Below are 17,654 nucleotides of genomic sequence, written 5' to 3' on the forward strand. Positions count from 1 at the left end.
GAACCTATAGATCTTCAGAGGAATGGCTGTTTTTCTGGCCCCACTTTGAAGAAGAGCAGGGAGTACTCCCGGTGTCCCGGCCAATATTCATCCCTCAGCCAACATCATGAAAACAGATTAATTGGTCATTTTTCTCATTGTTTTGGGGAGCTTGCTGTGTGCAGATTGACTGTTGCATTGTCTACATTACAACAGTGACTACACTTCAAATGTAATTCATTGACTGTAAAAGCACTTTCCGATGTCCCAAAGAGATAAAAGGCAATATATAAAGGCAAGTTTTTTCTTCCTATTTTGGATATACTCAAGTGACTCCCAGAAGCAATCCTGCTCAGACAGCAGATACCTTTTATGCTTTTATAATAAGACCCTGTGAGGTGTTAATTCTTAGTCACTGCAGCTGAGGAAGGAGATGAGCTGGCCTTCTGGCCAGCTGGTTCCTATACTATTGCTGCCACCAACACTTGGATGGTAATAGCCTTGATGTTAAAAACTTCACCCTCCCCTATTACCTTTATGCTCTTATAGCCTATAATGTCCAATGTAGCCTCTTCAAAGGGAGTCAATGAAATGCCACAGCCTTCTTTCATATTTGTACCTCTCTCTTCACTGTGGAACTCACTGTTCTCCTCTGGCGTGGGTATAGCTGTGCTAGTATTTGCAATAGATAGTATCAATGATGCAGTGTACTGCAAAGTGCTTGTTCGCTCAGGCCCACTTGCGGCACTGGTAATCTGTTATTCCAGGCCTACAAAAACAGACAATGTTATAATGCTAGCTCCAAGAGACTCATTCAAAGAGTGATTGCATTGCACGTGATGGTTTTGTGCTTGTGCATGTTTGCCTCTGAATGACTGATTGGAAGAGAAGACATAATAAGAACAGGATGGTAATAGCCTTGTGTAGTGTATGTACTTTGAAGAAGGAACTATATTCTGCAGCCCCTGTATACTGCAGTACCAGTAGTGACCACCCCTGTATATAACCCTGTGTAGTAACTTTGTATAGTAGTTCCAGTTTTGTCTCCACTCAGTAAACACCTGTTATAACCAACTTCTGCAGTCCGTGTCTCAATTACACACGGACGTAACACTGGCGACGAACAGATCCGAACTTACCTACAGTTCTGCGCCACCTCATGGGGATCCATCCCTGAAGCGAAGTTGTTAGAGGTCGAGGCCAGAAGGAAGAAAAGAAAAAAAAAAGAAAAAACAAACAGAAGAAACGGGCGTCGACCGTGGGCAACCGCCTCTGATTCATCGAATTCGAAGATTTGCAGGAGAGGCTGTCGAGAGCGGGGCTTGGTTATCCTGTCTATGGTGTTCCAGCTAATCGGGCTGGTGGCAGGTAGTACACTGATCCTTCCTGGGCTGCGGCGGGCTAGAGCTCGATCGGGTGGCATTTCAACGGGGTCGGGCAGCGTTGTCAGGAAGAGGAGAGAGAGGGTGGAGCACACAGGGTGCGGCCGATGCTACGAAGCCGGGCAGCGTACAGACCCGAGAAGAGGGAGGAAAGTGTCCCGCAGGGTTTGCTCTGACGACAGGAACAGTAATTGAAATAAAAGAAATTAGAAGCGCAGAAAGCCGCGAGGAGCTGCAGTTTGCCACGGGGACCGTGGAGAGCGGCATTAGCAGCAGTGCGGGGGGGAAGTGCGCGAAGACCATAGGGCATCGCCATCAAGGCATAAAAACGCCAGCAACAGCGCTAGCAGCAGTGGAGAAGACAGAAAGCGCGGGAAGCGCCATTTTGTTCAATCGGGGAAGAAGGCAAAGCGCGGGAGGCGCCATCTTAGATCTCCAAGATGCCGAAGACTGGCAATATCACTGCCTTCGATAATGCAATAGAAGACTGGACCACGTATGTGGAAAGAGTCGAAGTATATTGAAAGGCAAATGAAGTAGCCGATGAGAAAAAGGCATTGGTACTACTAAACTTAATGGGCGCAAGAACGTACGGCCTATTGCGGAACCTGATCGCTCCAGCCAAACCGATGGCGAAGAATTTTAACGAAATTGTTGATATCCTACAGGAACACCTAAATCCTACACCGCTGCTGATAGCAGAACGATTTAAATTCCACAAGAGAAATCAGCATAAAGATGAGAGCAATGCTGATTACCTTACGGAACTACGCAAGCTATCAAAGCACTGCCAGTTCGGAGCAGGACTGGCAGATACCCTACGGGACAAATTTGTCTGTGGACTCCTGAGTGAAGGAACCCAGAAGAGGTTACTCTCAGAGAAAGAGCTGACGCTAGATAAGGCTTTCAGCATGGCAGTATCGTACGAAGCAGCAACAAGGGGAGCTGCGGAAATACAGCAAAAGCCACAGGAATACGGCACCCATGAAATGACACGGGGATTTGAAAAATGTTATCGCTGCGGCAGAACAACCCATGACCAGAAGGACTGCTGGTCCAAGGACAAAATATGCAGGCAATGCGGAAAGATGGGACACATTGCACGAGTTTGCAGGTCAGGGAAGAAGACTAACGACAACAAAAAGGCTACTAAGGAACAGTACAGGAAAGTACAAAAGATGACGGACAGTAGTTCCGAAGACCAGAAGAGCGATAGTGAATCCGGGAACAAGAGACTAAGCTGTCTCAAACTTCACAACGTAATCGCAAAAGAGGATCACCAAACCATTTGGGTCACCCTCACGATAGCAGGGTCCCAAGTCAAAATGGAATTGGATACAGGATCAGCCCTGACCGTCATGAATCGACGAGACTACAAGCGCCTATTCTCACACATACCCTTGAAAGACACATCCATTGTCTTGAAGACGTATACGGGGCAGAAAGTATACCCCAGAGGGAAAATAAGGGTGCCTGTCGAATACAACGGCAAGGATATACAGAAATTGTATCTTTACATACTGCAAGATGGTATCAGAAAGATAAGTTTAGACTGGCACTCCATTCAGGCACTGACGATGGCTGGTAAAAAGGATGACGACGTCACACCTGGACGATTGTCAAAAATCTTAGCTAACGCTAAAGAGGTATTTCAACAAGAACTGGGAACTCTTAAAGGCGTAACCGCCTCGATAAAAATAGAAGAGAATGCAATTCCCAAGTTTTTCAAAGCAAGACCGGTACCGTATGCAATTCGCCCAGCTGTCGAGGCAGAGCTGGAGAATCTGGAGAATGCAGGCGTGTTATCTAAGGTAGACTGGAGCGAGTGGGCGACACCCATCGTTCCTGTCATGAAGAAAACGTTAAACAATAAGTCTGAGGAGCCAAGGAAGGTTCGCATCTGTGGGGACTTCAAGGTGACGGTGAACCCAGTCCTTCACACAGTACAGTATCCTCTCCCGAGGATAGAAGATATTTTCGCCTCACTATCTGGAGGGAAGCGTTTTACAAAAATTGACCTAGCACAAGCATATTTGCAGATGGAGGTTGAAGAATCCTCTAGGAAGTATCTCACGATAAACACTCACAAAGGTCTTTACCAGTATAGTCGACTGGTATTCGGAGTAGCATCAGCTCCGGCGATATGGCAAAGAGCAATGGATCAAGTCCTGCAAGGGATTCCGGGGACTCAGTGTTACTTGGACGACATCCTAGTGACAGGTGAAAATAACAGTGAACACCTTGCCAACCTAGAGCAGGTGCTCACTAGACTAAGAGAACATGGGTTACGAGCCAATCGCCCCAAGTGCGAGTTTTTTAAGAAACAGATATCGTATTGTGGCCACATGATTGATGAAGAGGGGTTACATAAGTCCCCTGACAAAATTGAAGCGGTAGTTAAGGCTCCAGCGCCTGAAAATGTGTCGCAACTGAGGTCATTCCTCGGATTGGTGAATTACTACCATAAGTTTTTGCCGAATTTGTCCACAATTCTGCACCCACTGAATGCCCTACTACAAACTGGAGTAGCATGGAAATGGAGCGATGAATGTAAGCGGGCCTTTCAGAAGAGTAAAGACCTAATCACTTCACCAGAAGTATTGGCTCACTACAACCCATCACTACCGATAAGACTGGCGTGTGATGCGTCTCCCTACGGCATTGGAGCGGTACTGTCACATAAATTCCTTGATGGTTCAGAGAGGCCGATAGCTTTTGCGTCACGCTCGTTAACTTCAGCCGAGCGTAACTACGCCCAGATTGACAGAGAGGCCCTCAGCCTGGTGTGGGGGGTGAAGAAGTTCAATCACTACCTGCACGGTCAGAAATTTACTCTACTAACTGATCATCAACCTCTTGTCTCCATTTTCAACCCTCAGAAGGGCGTCCCGATAATGACGGCACAACTGCTACAGAGGTGGTCCCTTTTCCTAGGGGCACACCAATATGACATCGAGTACAAAGGAACTAAACAGCATGGGAATGCTGATGGATTGTCGCGCCTACCGTTGCTGACGGTGGAAGAAGCACCTGCAGTGGATCCTGTGGAGATATTCCACTTGACCATAGTCGAATGTCTACCTGAGACGAATGCAAACATAGAAAAGGGAACACGAAATGACCCGACACTCTCCAGGGTCTATGATTTAACGGTGAAGGGATGGCCAGCACATGGCGAACCACTGTTGCCAGCATTCTCGCCGAGAAGAGAACAGCTGTCAGTGTGCCGAGGAACCTTGATGTGTGGATCCAGAGTAGTAATTCCACCCAAATTGAAGGATAGAGTGCTCAATGAGCTTCATGAGGGTCATCTGGGAGGGGTAAAAATGAAGAACTTAGCCAGAGCGTTTGTGTGGTGGCCGGGAATCGATAGAGAAATCGAAGAGATGACCAAGAGCTGTACAGGATGCCAGAGGTCCACAACGCCCCACCACAAGCCCCTCTACATCCATGGGAGTGGCCCTCATCTCCATGGCAAAGGGTGCACATTGATTTTGCTGGTCCATTTATGGACTCGATGTTTTTAATTGCGGTGGATGCACATTCAAAGTGGCCAGAGGTAATAAAAATGTCCTCAACCACCACAGAAAAAACTATCACAGTCTTATGAACCATATTCGCCAGAAATGGGCTGCCTGAACAGATTTGCTCCGACAATGGACCACAGTTTGTGTCTGAAGAGTTCCGGAGGTTCTTAAAGAACAATGGTGTTAAGCATTACACATCCGCCCCATATCATCCAGCCACCAATGGATTGGCTGAGAGGTTCGTTCAAACATTCAAGAAGGCTATCAAGGCAATGGGTAATGAAGACATACCCCTACAACACAAGGTGGATAACTTCTTGTTTGCCTACCGGAATGCGACACATGCGGTTACCAACCAAACTCCAGCCATGATGTTCTTCTATCGAAGACTACGATGCCGCTTGGATTTGGTTAAGCCAAACATCAGAAGAGATGTGGAGAACAGGCAGTTTCAGAATATGAATGAAAGGCCGACCAGGAGTTTTAAGATAGGTCAACCAGTTTTGGCCCGGGACTACCGCACAGAGAAATGGCAGCCAGGAACGACCTGCACACGACAAGGACCTCTAATGTATACCGTGGATGTTGGAGAGAGCATTGTAAGACGCCATGCTGACCAGATTCTAGAGTCACTGGAAAACGTCAAATCCACACCACGATCCGATACACCTGGTGATGAAACCGAAGTACCAATTGCATCTACCTCAGAATCGGTGATATTGGAAGCAGAGAAACCAAACAACGACGTTGATCCCGAATCAACTTTGCCAGAAGAACCTGATACCCCAAAGAGGCGTTATCCAGACACAATCAGGAAGCCTCCTCAAAGACTGAATTTATAATTGCTTAACTTCAGCTAATGTGTATAGCAACTGTAATTGTAAATATGTTATTTAATTATTAATCGAATGTTATGTACTGTTTAGCTAAAAGGGGAGGAATTGTAGTGTATGTACTTTGAAGAAGGAACTATATCCTGCAGCCCCTGTATACTGCAGTACCAGTAGTGACCACCCCTGTATATAAGCCTGTGTAGTAACTTTGTATAGTAGTTCCAGTTTTGTCTCCACTCAGTAAACACCTGTTATAACCAACTCCTGCAGTCCGTGTCTCAATTACACACGGACGTAACACCTTGATGTTGGAAACTTCACCCTCCCCTATTACCTTTATGCTCTTATAGCCTATAATGTCCAATGTAGCCTCTTCAAAGGGAGTCAATGAAATTTCAGAGCCTTCTTTCATATTTGTACTGGTATGTGCCATCTTGTCCTTCAAGCAGAGAAGTGGGATGTTGTAAGTTTCAAGAGATCATGCGGGACACAGAAGTGCCCATAATGCCGTTCACTGTGTGTAATAATGAATGTATAGGCTTAAAAAAAAAATTGTTTATGGGATGTGGGCATCACTGGCAGGGCCAGCATTTATTGCCCATCCCTAATTGCCCTTGAGAAGGTGGTGGTGAGCCGCCTTCTTGAACCGCTGCAATCTGTGTGGTGAAGGTACTCCCACAGTGCTGTTAGGGAGGGAGTTCCAGCATTTTGACCCAGCGACGATATACTTCTAAGTCAGGATGGTGCGTGACTTGGAGGGGAACTTGGAGGTGGTGGTGTTCCCATGTGCCTGCTGCCCTTGTCCTTCTAGGTGGTAGAGGTCGCGGGTTTGGGAGGTGTTGCCGAAGAAGTCTTGACGAGTTGCTGCAGTGCATCTTGTAGATGGTACACACAAGTCCCCAGATGTTAACATAGAAACATAGAATTTAGGAGCAGGAGTAGGCCATTCGGCCCCTCGAGCCTGTTCCGCCATTTAATGAGATCATGGCTGATCATCCAAATTCAGTACCCTGTCCCTGCTTTCTCCCCATATCCCTTGATCCCTTTAGCCTTAAGAAATATATCTAACTCCTTGTTGAATATATTTAATAAGTTGGCCTCAACTGCCTTCTGTGGTAGAGAATTCCACAGGTTCACCACTCTCTGGGTGAAGAAATTCCTCCTCATCTCTGTCCTAAATGGCTTACCCCTTATCCTTAGACTGTGACCCCTGGTTCTGGACTCCCCGCCATCGGGAACCTCCTTCCTGTATCTAGTCTGTCCAGTCCTGTCAGAATTTTCCAGGAAGACTTTCAAGCATAGATATCATGTTGGATTTCACAGCAAAGCCAACCCCAGCTTCTCCATGTTCCTCTTTGGAGCCCCCTATGCAGAAGAAGAGGTAATCTTCAGTAACCCCTTTCAGGTAGCGGATTTTGCACAGAACAGCAATGTCGATATTACACTATCTTAATTCCCCACCGATCAGCGCACTTCTCCTTTCAGGTCTGCTTGTTGACTCAGTGTCCTGGAGTGTTCTCACATTCCAAGCTGCTATATTTAGGTGTTTGGTTCTCTTATTGTTTCGACCGCTTCTGTGGGTTTCCCCTCAGCTGTCGCAAACTGACCAGGAGTTCATGAAGCAGGCATTGTTTAGGACACCTTTTCAAACCCCTTCTTCGTGCTACGGAGGTGAGCAGTGCGATACTAAATAGGACTGCTCAATCACTCAGGCTGCCGATCTCCACTGCTGCTTCAGTCCAGTGGAGAGTGAACCAATGTCAAGCCACCTGTGTGCAAGTTTTGCAACTACAGATTCCAGTGAATCCGCAACTGCTGTTTCGCTGCTGTCTCATCGTCATAGGACTTTGGGAAGTGGTGTGGTGTTGTGAAGATGAAACTGGCACATTTGCGTCAACTGGATTGTAGTGAGGAAGATTTACGCACTCTGCCTCAATCTATCGGCTTCCTTCATCTAGAACTGGTGGCAAGACAGAGCCAAGACATAACATAAGAACATAAGAAGTAGGAGCAGGAGTAGGCCATACGGCCCCTCGGGCCTGCTCCGCCATTCAATAGGATCATGGCTGATCCGAACCTAGACTCACGTCCACTTCCCTGCCCGCTCCCCGTAACCCCTAATTCCCTTATCAGCTAGGAAACTGTCTATCTCCGTTTTAAATTTACTTAATGTCGCAGCTTCCACAGCTCTCTGAGGTAGCAAATTCCATAGATTTACTACCCTCTGAGTGAAGAAGTTTCTCCTCATCTCAGTTTTGAAAGGGCAGCCCCTTATTCTAAGATTATGCCCCCTAGTTCTAGTCTCACCCATCAATGGAAACATCCTCCCCGCATCCACCCGATCAAGCCCCCTCACAATCTTATATGTTTCGATAAGATCGCCTCTCATTCTTCTGAATTCCAATGAGTAGAGGCCCAACCTACTCAACCTTTCCTCATACGTCAACCCCCTCATCTCCGGAATCAACCGAGTGAACCTTCTCTGAACCGCCTCGAGAGCAAGTACAGGAAACTTTGTGCTATCCGGCACCCATGGGACCGAGCTGCTGCCGTTGCCTCAAAACTTCCGGATAGACCAGCGTCAATGTTATCAGATAGGAGCTTTTCATCTCCGTATCTGACAACAAAGACTGTTGCTTAGCAACAGCTTGTCAACACTCAGCCCGTGGCTTGGAAGCGTCTCTGAAGCTGTTGCTAAGATACAGAGACACCTTCCAGAGCCTGCCGTATCTGACCACAAACACTGTTGCTCAGCAACAGCTTGTCAACACTCGGCCCGTAGCTTGGAAGCGTCTCTGAAGCTGTTGCTAAGCTACAAAGACTCTTTCCAGAGCCTGCCTGTGAAAAGAATGCTAGGAGAAGAAAAAAAACCTAACCAAAACGGCTGCTGATTTCTGCCGTTAGATCGAAGCTGCCGGACATTCAACCTCCGGATAGCACAAAGTTTCCTGTATAGCTTTTCTTAAATATGGAAACCAAAACTGTACGCAGTATTCCAGGTGTGGTGAGGAGGACTTTGGTTGACTGGGCTGGGTGTGCTGTTGCCGTGTCCGTAGCCGGTTCCGAGGTCAATGCCGGGTGGTCTGTCCAGTTTCATTCTTATTATTGTGTTTCGTAGCGGTTTGTTACAACTGAGTGGCTTGCTGGGCCATTTCAGAGGGCAGTTAGGAGTCAACCACATTGCTGTGGGGCTGGAGTCACATATAGGGCCAGACCGGGTAAGGACGGCAGATTTCCTTCCGTAAAGGACATTAGTGAACCGGATGAGTTTTTACGACAATCCGGTAGTTTCATGGTCACCATTACTGATACTAGCTTTTTTATTCCAGATTTATTTAATTAACTGAATTTAAATTCCCCAGCTGCTTTGACTCACGTCTCTGGATCATTAGTCCAGTTCTCTGGATTACTAGCCCAGTGACATTACCACTACGCTACTGCTCCCTAGCATCATGTATCTTGAGTCACAAGATAATTACAGATGAGGAAGGCCATTTGATCCATTTGAATAAATCCATCCAGAAAGACCCCATAATACCCGCATTCCAGTATCTAACTGTTTCTTAACTGGTTCCAGAATTTCTGCCTCCACTAGTCTATATGAAACTCCATTCCTTGTATTGATCACTCTTTGTGTGTATGTCAGTCTTAAATTCACCTTTTACTAGTTTGAACCTGTGGCCCCTTGTCCTACACTTGAAATTCAAATTAAAATAATATATTTAATTTGCTTTTTCCATTCCTTTAACTATTTAAATATCTCTACAAGAGTGCCTCTCCCATGCCTTCTTTGTAGACCGAAAAGCCCAAATTTCTCCAGGCTTTCTTCATAACTCAGTCCTCTGACAATAGGGATCAGACTGGAGGTTCTTTTCTGCACTGCCTCCTGCACTTGTTTCTTGTCAAACTAAAATGAACACTACTCAAGATGTGAACTGACCAGAGCACTACACAGTTGACCGCAACTTCTTCTGACTTATATTCTACTGTTTTGGCTATTTAGTTGAAATTCTAATGGCTTTGTTGATTCTTCTGCTACATTGGTTGGACGTGTTGGGTGTCAAGTCTATTAAGTCTCCTAAATTCCTTTCAGCTTCTCCTTTAGCTATTTTAGCATCATCCATGGACCACGTGTGTCACCCCTTTTTTTCTTCTTATGTGCAGTGCTTTACACTTATATTTACAATTTATACTTATCATTAAATTTGATCAGCCATTGTTCTTCTCACATACATATTTTGTTCAACTCATCTGAAGTACAGTCAGCAGTAACATTGGCATTGTGCCATTCCACCCAATTACATGTGATCAGAAATTCTTACCCTGTCATTCTTATCATTATTAGACTATATGAATCACAGACTATCACATTCTGCACAGGAATAAGAACATGAGGAAAATATAACTCATTGATGGAAAGAGCTAGAGAAACACTTGGCACACATTTTATGTGTGCCCTGCAGCTTCCTCCTTTTATGCTTTTGTGGCTCTTGTTGTCGTTCCCGAGACACCCTGATGGAGCTTGTGATTACACTGTACTTTTCTTGTTTTTTGCACAATAGTCCCAAAAAGCTGTGTGGTTTATACTGAAAGATCTCAAGAGTCCAGTAAGAGTCTCATAGCACAAAAGCTGTACATTAACTTAGTCAGTTTAAGGTTGCTGTTCTGAATGTGCGGACACAATTTAATTTGTATTGGACGGGTCTAAGACCTACAGTATTATAAATTAAGCAGAAATCAAGTAAGCAATAATATTACATGGCCGTGGCAAACTGCAAGTGTTGTGATAGTGCAGCAATTTTGCAATGATTACATTATTTCTGCTACATGATTCTCATTCAGTAATACAACAGTATATTTGCAGTCCTCCCCATTGTGATTGATTAACTTTCTTATGACATGTTGTTATCTGATCTGCAATTTCATCGCCATCAGACGTAAAAAATAGCAATCTGTGTGAGGTATGTGGGTGGCCTGTCCCATGGAATCAGGCCCTGGCATCAGTGGCTTCAAGAGAAAAAGGGTAAGGGAAGGATAAGAGAGAAAAGAACAAAAAAATAAAATGAGAATGTTATCAGGTCCTACAAAATATACATAAAATGATAGCTAGTAATAATCCATAGTTGGCCTCATTGTCCTTGTGCTAAGGAGGGGAAGATTGGCCAGGTTCCTGTCCACAGCCCTGCTGAAATGACACATGCATGGATGCCAAATTAAGACAGGATTGGCTCTGTTGTGATGCTAAGGTCGAGCAGGTTGCTGCAATGTTTAGGCTCAAGACATGACGAATAACCACTTGGCTAATGTACCACAGGGAGAAGGGGGTAAAGGGAATTAATCAGGAGAAAATAACTGATAATAGTTAGTGGTAGGACACATTCATTCAGGCACTTCATAAGTGCCGTGATATAGGAAAATTCAATGGCACAATCAGCTCACTGATTTGTGCACAACGGTCCAATGTGTAATTTATTTTGAACAATGTTTTGTTAAAAGTATTAATTACTAGTTATTTGATATAATTTATCACAAACTGCTGCAACTTGTCTTAGAAATATATATCACAGATATATATCTAAATCTATATATATAATGTTAAAAATATCCAGTAACACCATTTTGATGCAAGCTGGATTTTTGTAGAAAAATAGAAACATACAGAGAATCATAGAAATTACAGCACACAAAGGAAGCTGTCTGGTCCATTATACCTGTGCCGTTTTTCAATTGGTCCCATGTTCAGGTAATGAAATGTAAGAACATTTAGTAGTTTCTGAACTGGAATTGGATTTAAACAGTTCATGCCCTTGAAAGACTGCTGGTATCAGATAAAGTCCTGCAAGTTAGGTGAGAGCCTGTGACATATTTGGGATTTCCATGTTATACTGATAAGAATGGAGAAAGGGGAACAAACATCCATTATACGTTTCACATCTTTCTTCTCATCTTTTTTCTCATTCCATATCTGAACAATTGGAGAGTTTTCATCAGCAGATCTGAGATTTCACTAACTTGTATACCCAGACTGAGATCTCAGAACAGGCGCGAGGGGCTGAATGACCTACTCCTGTTCCTCACTTATTTGTATATCCAGATCTGAGATCTCACGTATTTTATATTCATTCATAGATATATTTGAAATCAACAAATGTTAGCATTTTAAATTATAATTCAGTTTGTTGCTAACTTTGTAAAAATCAGTTATTTGGAAGTCAAGCATATAATGGATGCTAATGCCCCCTTTCTCCATTCTCATCAGGATAGCATAGAAATCCCAAACATGTCACAGCTCTCACCTAACCTGCATGATGTTATCTGGAAGCAGCAGTGTTTCAAGGGCATGAACTGTTTAAGTCCATATTCACGTCAGAAACTGCTGTCTTCTCTTATATTTCATTACCTTAAAATATTTGAAAGTCCAGGATTAATGGAAATCTCTGCTATAAAAATATTATGTTACGAGCTTCTGATAGCTGTATACTTAGCTTTTTTAATGGAGCATATGTAACCACAAACTTTTTTTAAAGGCTTTAGTTTCGGGCTCACGTTATCTTTTGCTTGGGTTTCTTTGCCAGTTTTATCACTATTCCCAGTCTAAAAACTTCAGGATGAACAAGAAATGATTCATATCTGTCAGAGAGTAAAAGATTTGATGTGGCGGAGTCTTAATTAGTAACCCAGCATTCATCAAGTTTGAGTTCTGCATTCATAGAATTGCAAAAGTGTCACCCATTTAATATACAGTTACTGCAGTGCCCACAGCCAGTTTGCAGAGGGGCAAAAGAAGCAGGCAGACATGGGAGAGATGAAGAGGTGAATAAGTAGCTGAAATAACATTTTGTAACCAGGAAGATTAGAAAATTTAAAATACTAAGAAGTATTTAAAAAATGTAAGTCTGATGGGAGGAGACAAGAGAGCTGGAAAGCTAACTGTGGATAGGGAAGAATAGGGAACTTGGTTACAATTCAAAGTTAAGTATCTACCAATAAGGTCTAAGAATGTCTGTATAAATCAGTACAATTGTCAAATATATGGCATTAGGCACCAAATTATGATGATCGATATTATTAGCATTTGTGTTGTACAATGAATACATGGATACGTTGTTAAGCTGCTATGATGAAGGTTTTGAGATATTTGAAAAGAATATATTCCTGATCGTCCTATTGCTGCATAACATTGTCTGCACCACAGAAACACAAAAACATGGTTGTCCAAGATTCACCTGTCACGGTGGCATAGTGGTTAGCACTGTTGCCTCACAGCGCCAGGGACCCGGGTTCAAATCCGGCCTCGGGTGACTGTCTGTGTGGAGTTTGCACATTCTCCCCGTGTTTGCGTGGGTTTCCTCCGGGTGCTCCGGTTTCCTCCCACAGTCCAAAGATGTGCAGGTTAGGTTGATTGGCCATGATAAAAAAATTGGCCCTTAGTGTTAGGGGGGGATTAAATACGTGGGGTTATGGGGATAGGGCTTGGGTGGGATGGCTGTCGGTGTAGGGACTGGGTGCTAGGGTTTGGATGATCAGCCATGATCTCGTTGAATGGCGGAGCAGGCTCGAAGGGCCGAATGGCCTACTCCTGCTCCTAGTTTCTATGTTTCTAAACATCTACATCCAATTTTCCATTAATGTTGACTGTAATATGATCAAAAAGGCCCTGCTTCTGGACAGCAGATAGATTTGAATATATTAAAAATGGTGCCTAGTGGCAGGGAGCAGAATACCATTTTCGTATTCCAGTGCAAATTCACTGAGCTTTGCTTTGACTTTGCACCAACCTTTAGTACTAGCACCATGCTGGTGAGCACTCTTTACACTTGTTTATCTTTTGTTTGTAAAACATGGTGTTATAGTACAGAATTCTGCATTAAAGTTACTGCATTGTTACTGGAAGGCAGTGAGAATGTTTCCTTTTGTATGACCCTTCACTGTTTCATCTGTTTTAGGTCATTTAATGAGCAGTATTCGCATCTGAACCCTGAAATCCGTCTCCTATTAGAGGAAAAAGAACAAGCTCTGTTAGCTCTGCATGAAACTGTGGAGGTAGGTAGAGTAATGAAAATAGCCCAATTTGCTTCATGCTGCTACAGTATATAATCAATTGGTATCATTACTAATGTTTACCATGGAACCTGTCCTCTAAATTGTGGAGCGCTGTTGGAATCCCCAAAGGAAATCCTATGCTGAGGATTTTGCTTGCTGGAAGCACCATTGCAGCTGTAAGCAAGACTGAGTAGGAAATGAATTAGTAACTAAATGTTTTGCAAAGCAAAAATAAATTCAGATGTATACTGCAATGTTAATTAATGCACAAGGGAAAATGCAGAAGAAATGACCCAGTAAATTTAAAAATAAAGAAAGTTTACAACCAACATTCAAAGCTGTAACACGGCTTTAAGAAGCCAACTTCTTTCTACAGGCCAGCCAAACACTCCTGTGCCCGTTTTATAAAGGCAAGCTGCACTGTGGGGGAGCAACTAACAAAAACACAGTGAAATCCTGCATCCGAGTCATTATCGTATTATTCAAAGGTCTAGTGAGGCTTGTACTGTCTGGCAGCACGGCCTCAAAAAGCAGCCACGTTTCTTCACCATAAAATGCGGCTTGCTGTGTACTGAGCATGCAGACATCACATGCCTGATTTTAGATGTGATCCACGGCCATCAAGAGTGCACTGCCAGGTCAAACGGGTGATGCTCAGGAGTGGAGGAATTGAGTGCAGGCAGAGAAAAGCTGTATTTATTATTGGATTCCAATGTGCAGTGCTACAGAGTGGTAGGATTCAGGTTCACATTTCCCAATATAGTGAATTCAAGTCTCGATCATGATGTTAGGAGAGGTATGGAACAGAAACGCAACTAAAATTGACAATTGAATCGCCTTAACGGAGGCCTAGGAACAGTGTACCTACCCACCCTCTCAGCTGGCAAGGGAGAGACCAGAAGGAGGGAACGAAAAGTAATTTAAAATTGCCTGTAAAATAAATGTAGTGAAATTAAAACACATTTTTACTATTGTGGCAGAGCCACTGAGGGACTCTGAACAACTGTACATAATTCCCTTTAACGATATGTTAGCTGCAGACTAAATCTGTACCATTGTATATACTGTTTGCATGTACAGTGCGTGGTCCCTTTAAGAGCGCGAGCAAACGCGATGACGTCATGCCGCTAATCACGTGATCACCCAAACGCGGGAAAAACGTGATGACGTCATGACGCCATCCACGGGACCGCCCAAGCAGTCCTCGTGGAGCCTCCGACCTGCTAAGACCTGTATTCATAGTTCTCTTGCATCAATCTGTTTAAACTCGTTAGTTTGACATTAAAAACCTTTTTGATTGATTGCCTGCGTCGAACTCAATCTCTAGATAGGAATTTGACCATTCCTACACTATACTGTTTCATAATGTATATGTTGAGATTTTTGACCTACTAAATAATGGTCCATCTCTTTTGTACGTAGAATTAGTTGGATTGGGTACATTGTTTAAACACAGCACTGATGCTTCCTGACTACTTTTGTTATGATGATAAGTCTTTAGAATTCATTTCCCATGTTAAACCTTGCAGAGGAAGGGCTGGACTACCAATTGAGCAGTGTGTTGGTCGTGAGGTTCTGCGTGGTAATGGTAAAGGAAGCATGGGGCAGGACAAGCTGCCTGGCTCAGAAAATGAGTCATATCCTTTCTACCCGTCTTGGCCTCTGTCTCCAGTATGCAATACAGTGACAGTGAGTCAGGAGTGTAAATTATAAATGTGAAGTGCTGAAGAAAGAGGCTAACTCTTCCTGCCCGGGAATAAAGCTGTTCTCTGTTCAACGGTCATCAACTTACAGAAAAAGTTTTTGGCAAACCACTTTTCAGTTGCAAACAATGACGTGACTCATGTTGAAATGTATCATCGAATCAGCTGCACATTACAAATCGATGCAGGGCTCCTCTGGCCATTTGCCTTTCCCACACACAAAAAGCTTTGCCAAACACTTTTTCATGAATACAGTGCCTTTTTTACCTTTCTTAGGATTGCAGTAAAATTTTTCACGCAAGCACAAGATCATAGGCCCTGAAATTATGCCATGATATACCAACACACGTATGCTTAACACATTCTTTTGCATTTTCTCTCTGCAATATTAGTGTACGTGTACACCTGTTTAAAGTAAAAGAGATAATTCACCCGCCAAAATAGCAGAGGGAGGACTTTAAGGTTAAATATTCAGATGCTAGTATCTTATAGTATAATTTCAAGGCCATATTATTCTTTTTTTGGGACTAAATTTAAGTATTGAATCTGTTTTGCAATCTTGACAAAACCTGTTTTTTAATTGTAGAACATTTGCAAACTTCATGTGTATATTTCTAATGGCAGACGCTCCGGCACTACCCTGGAGTGTCAGCCCAGATTACGTGTTCAAATCTTGCAGTGGGACATGAACCCACAATCCGCATCCTATGGATGAAACTTTAAACTAAGTCTGCATGTTCCGGTAATTTAGTTGGATGGTAAAGATCCCATAGTACTATTTAAAGTCAAAAAGGGAGCTGTCCCGGTGTCCTGTCCAACCGGCTCCTTCAACCAGTATCACTTGTTTGTGAGATCGTGCTGTGTACAAAATGGCTGCAATGCTTCCCTACATAACAACCATCAGTGCACTTCAAAGTAATTCATAGGAGCTCATAATCCAACAGGATAGGTGTCCGAATTGCTGTAGCACTTCTGGTGTCGGAGCCTTGTATAGTTGGGCACAGAAGTCAGAGGCCTACTCCGTGACCAGTGCTACGAGCATAAGGGAAACATAAGAGAAGCACGCTAGGAGCCTGCACACTACCTGTGACGATGCAAATTAAAGGGCCTCCCTAAAATGCAACCGAAGCACTCCAGGTCCTGGGTGCCCATTTCCAACAAGCACTTTAGAGGAGGCCCATGTTAAAAACTAAAAATAATGCTCCTTGGTGACCCTCTTTTTGTAATAGGGCCATCCTTGGTTACTGGCCCTGCTTTTCTTTGGACTCAAATAATTATTTATTTAATGGATGTTTGTACCCCAAAGCATTTAAAGAAAAAAACAAGTGACTGCATTTCAAGACCAGCCAGCAGCCCTGCCCCTGCTCCCAGCACCTGATATTGCAGCCCCCAACTTCCGTTGGTTTCCCAGCGTATCGTGCGCTAGTGCAGGGAGTGCCACGAACATATTTAAAGGAGCTGTCGTCATGTTATGGGGCGATGTTAGCTCAGAGGGGCACAGGCGGATGCAGTACCTGAGCAGTGGTGCTGCGTTAGGACCAGATTATACACCCGCTGTGTGTGAGACACTTGGGACATTTCTGAGAAATGGGTAAGGCATATAGATTTGTAAGTCTTTATATATTTATAATGCTGTATATTACAATGTAGACTTTGAAGAATATGCACAATTGTAGTTTGTTTTATAATTTAGATGTAGACCTGTTTTAATGTCCAATTTATATCTGGAGTTTTCTTAAAAGAACAATTGAGACCATTTTAAAATCATGAAATCATAGAATGATTACAGCACAGAAGGAGGCCATTCGGCCCGTCAAACCTATGCTGGCTCTCTGCAAGAGCACTTCAGCTAATCCCACTCCCCTGCCCTTTCCCCGTAGCCCTGCAAATTTTTTTCCTTCAGGTACTGTGATAAATCCATGTAGTGAGACAAGGAATTCGAAGAGGTGAGGTATGAGGATTAAGACGAGCACTTTATTGAACGACTGCGTGACAACCAGGCAGGCCTGCTTCCAGGCATTGCACCTTTGCTGACCTTGACAGGAAGCAAACCTCTGACCTTAACAGGAAGCAAACCTCTGACCTTACAGCAGCATTGGCTACAGCATCACCTGGTGGATAACCTTAATCATAACATCCCAGATTACTATATCCCTCCCCCCTTAAGATTTCAGTATGAATCTCTTA

At 43.7% G+C, this 17,654-nt stretch overlaps 1 protein-coding gene across 1 annotated transcript in view; it reads left to right on the forward strand.

Annotated features, from left to right (window-relative positions):
- Positions 1 to 17,654, forward strand: part of spef1 (sperm flagellar and cilia associated 1) — a 70,056-nt gene that overhangs the window by 42,353 nt on the left and 10,049 nt on the right. The window contains exon 6 of the mRNA XM_085970430.1: positions 13,668 to 13,764. Coding sequence (XP_085826556.1) covers positions 13,668 to 13,764 — 97 coding nt within the window. The remainder of the gene's footprint in view (positions 1 to 13,667; positions 13,765 to 17,654) is intronic.

The sequence above is a fragment of the Somniosus microcephalus genome, chromosome 29 (assembly GCF_052327205.1).
Source record: "Somniosus microcephalus isolate GS21.2 chromosome 29, FLI_Smic_1.0, whole genome shotgun sequence".
NCBI lineage: Eukaryota > Metazoa > Chordata > Chondrichthyes > Squaliformes > Somniosidae > Somniosus > Somniosus microcephalus.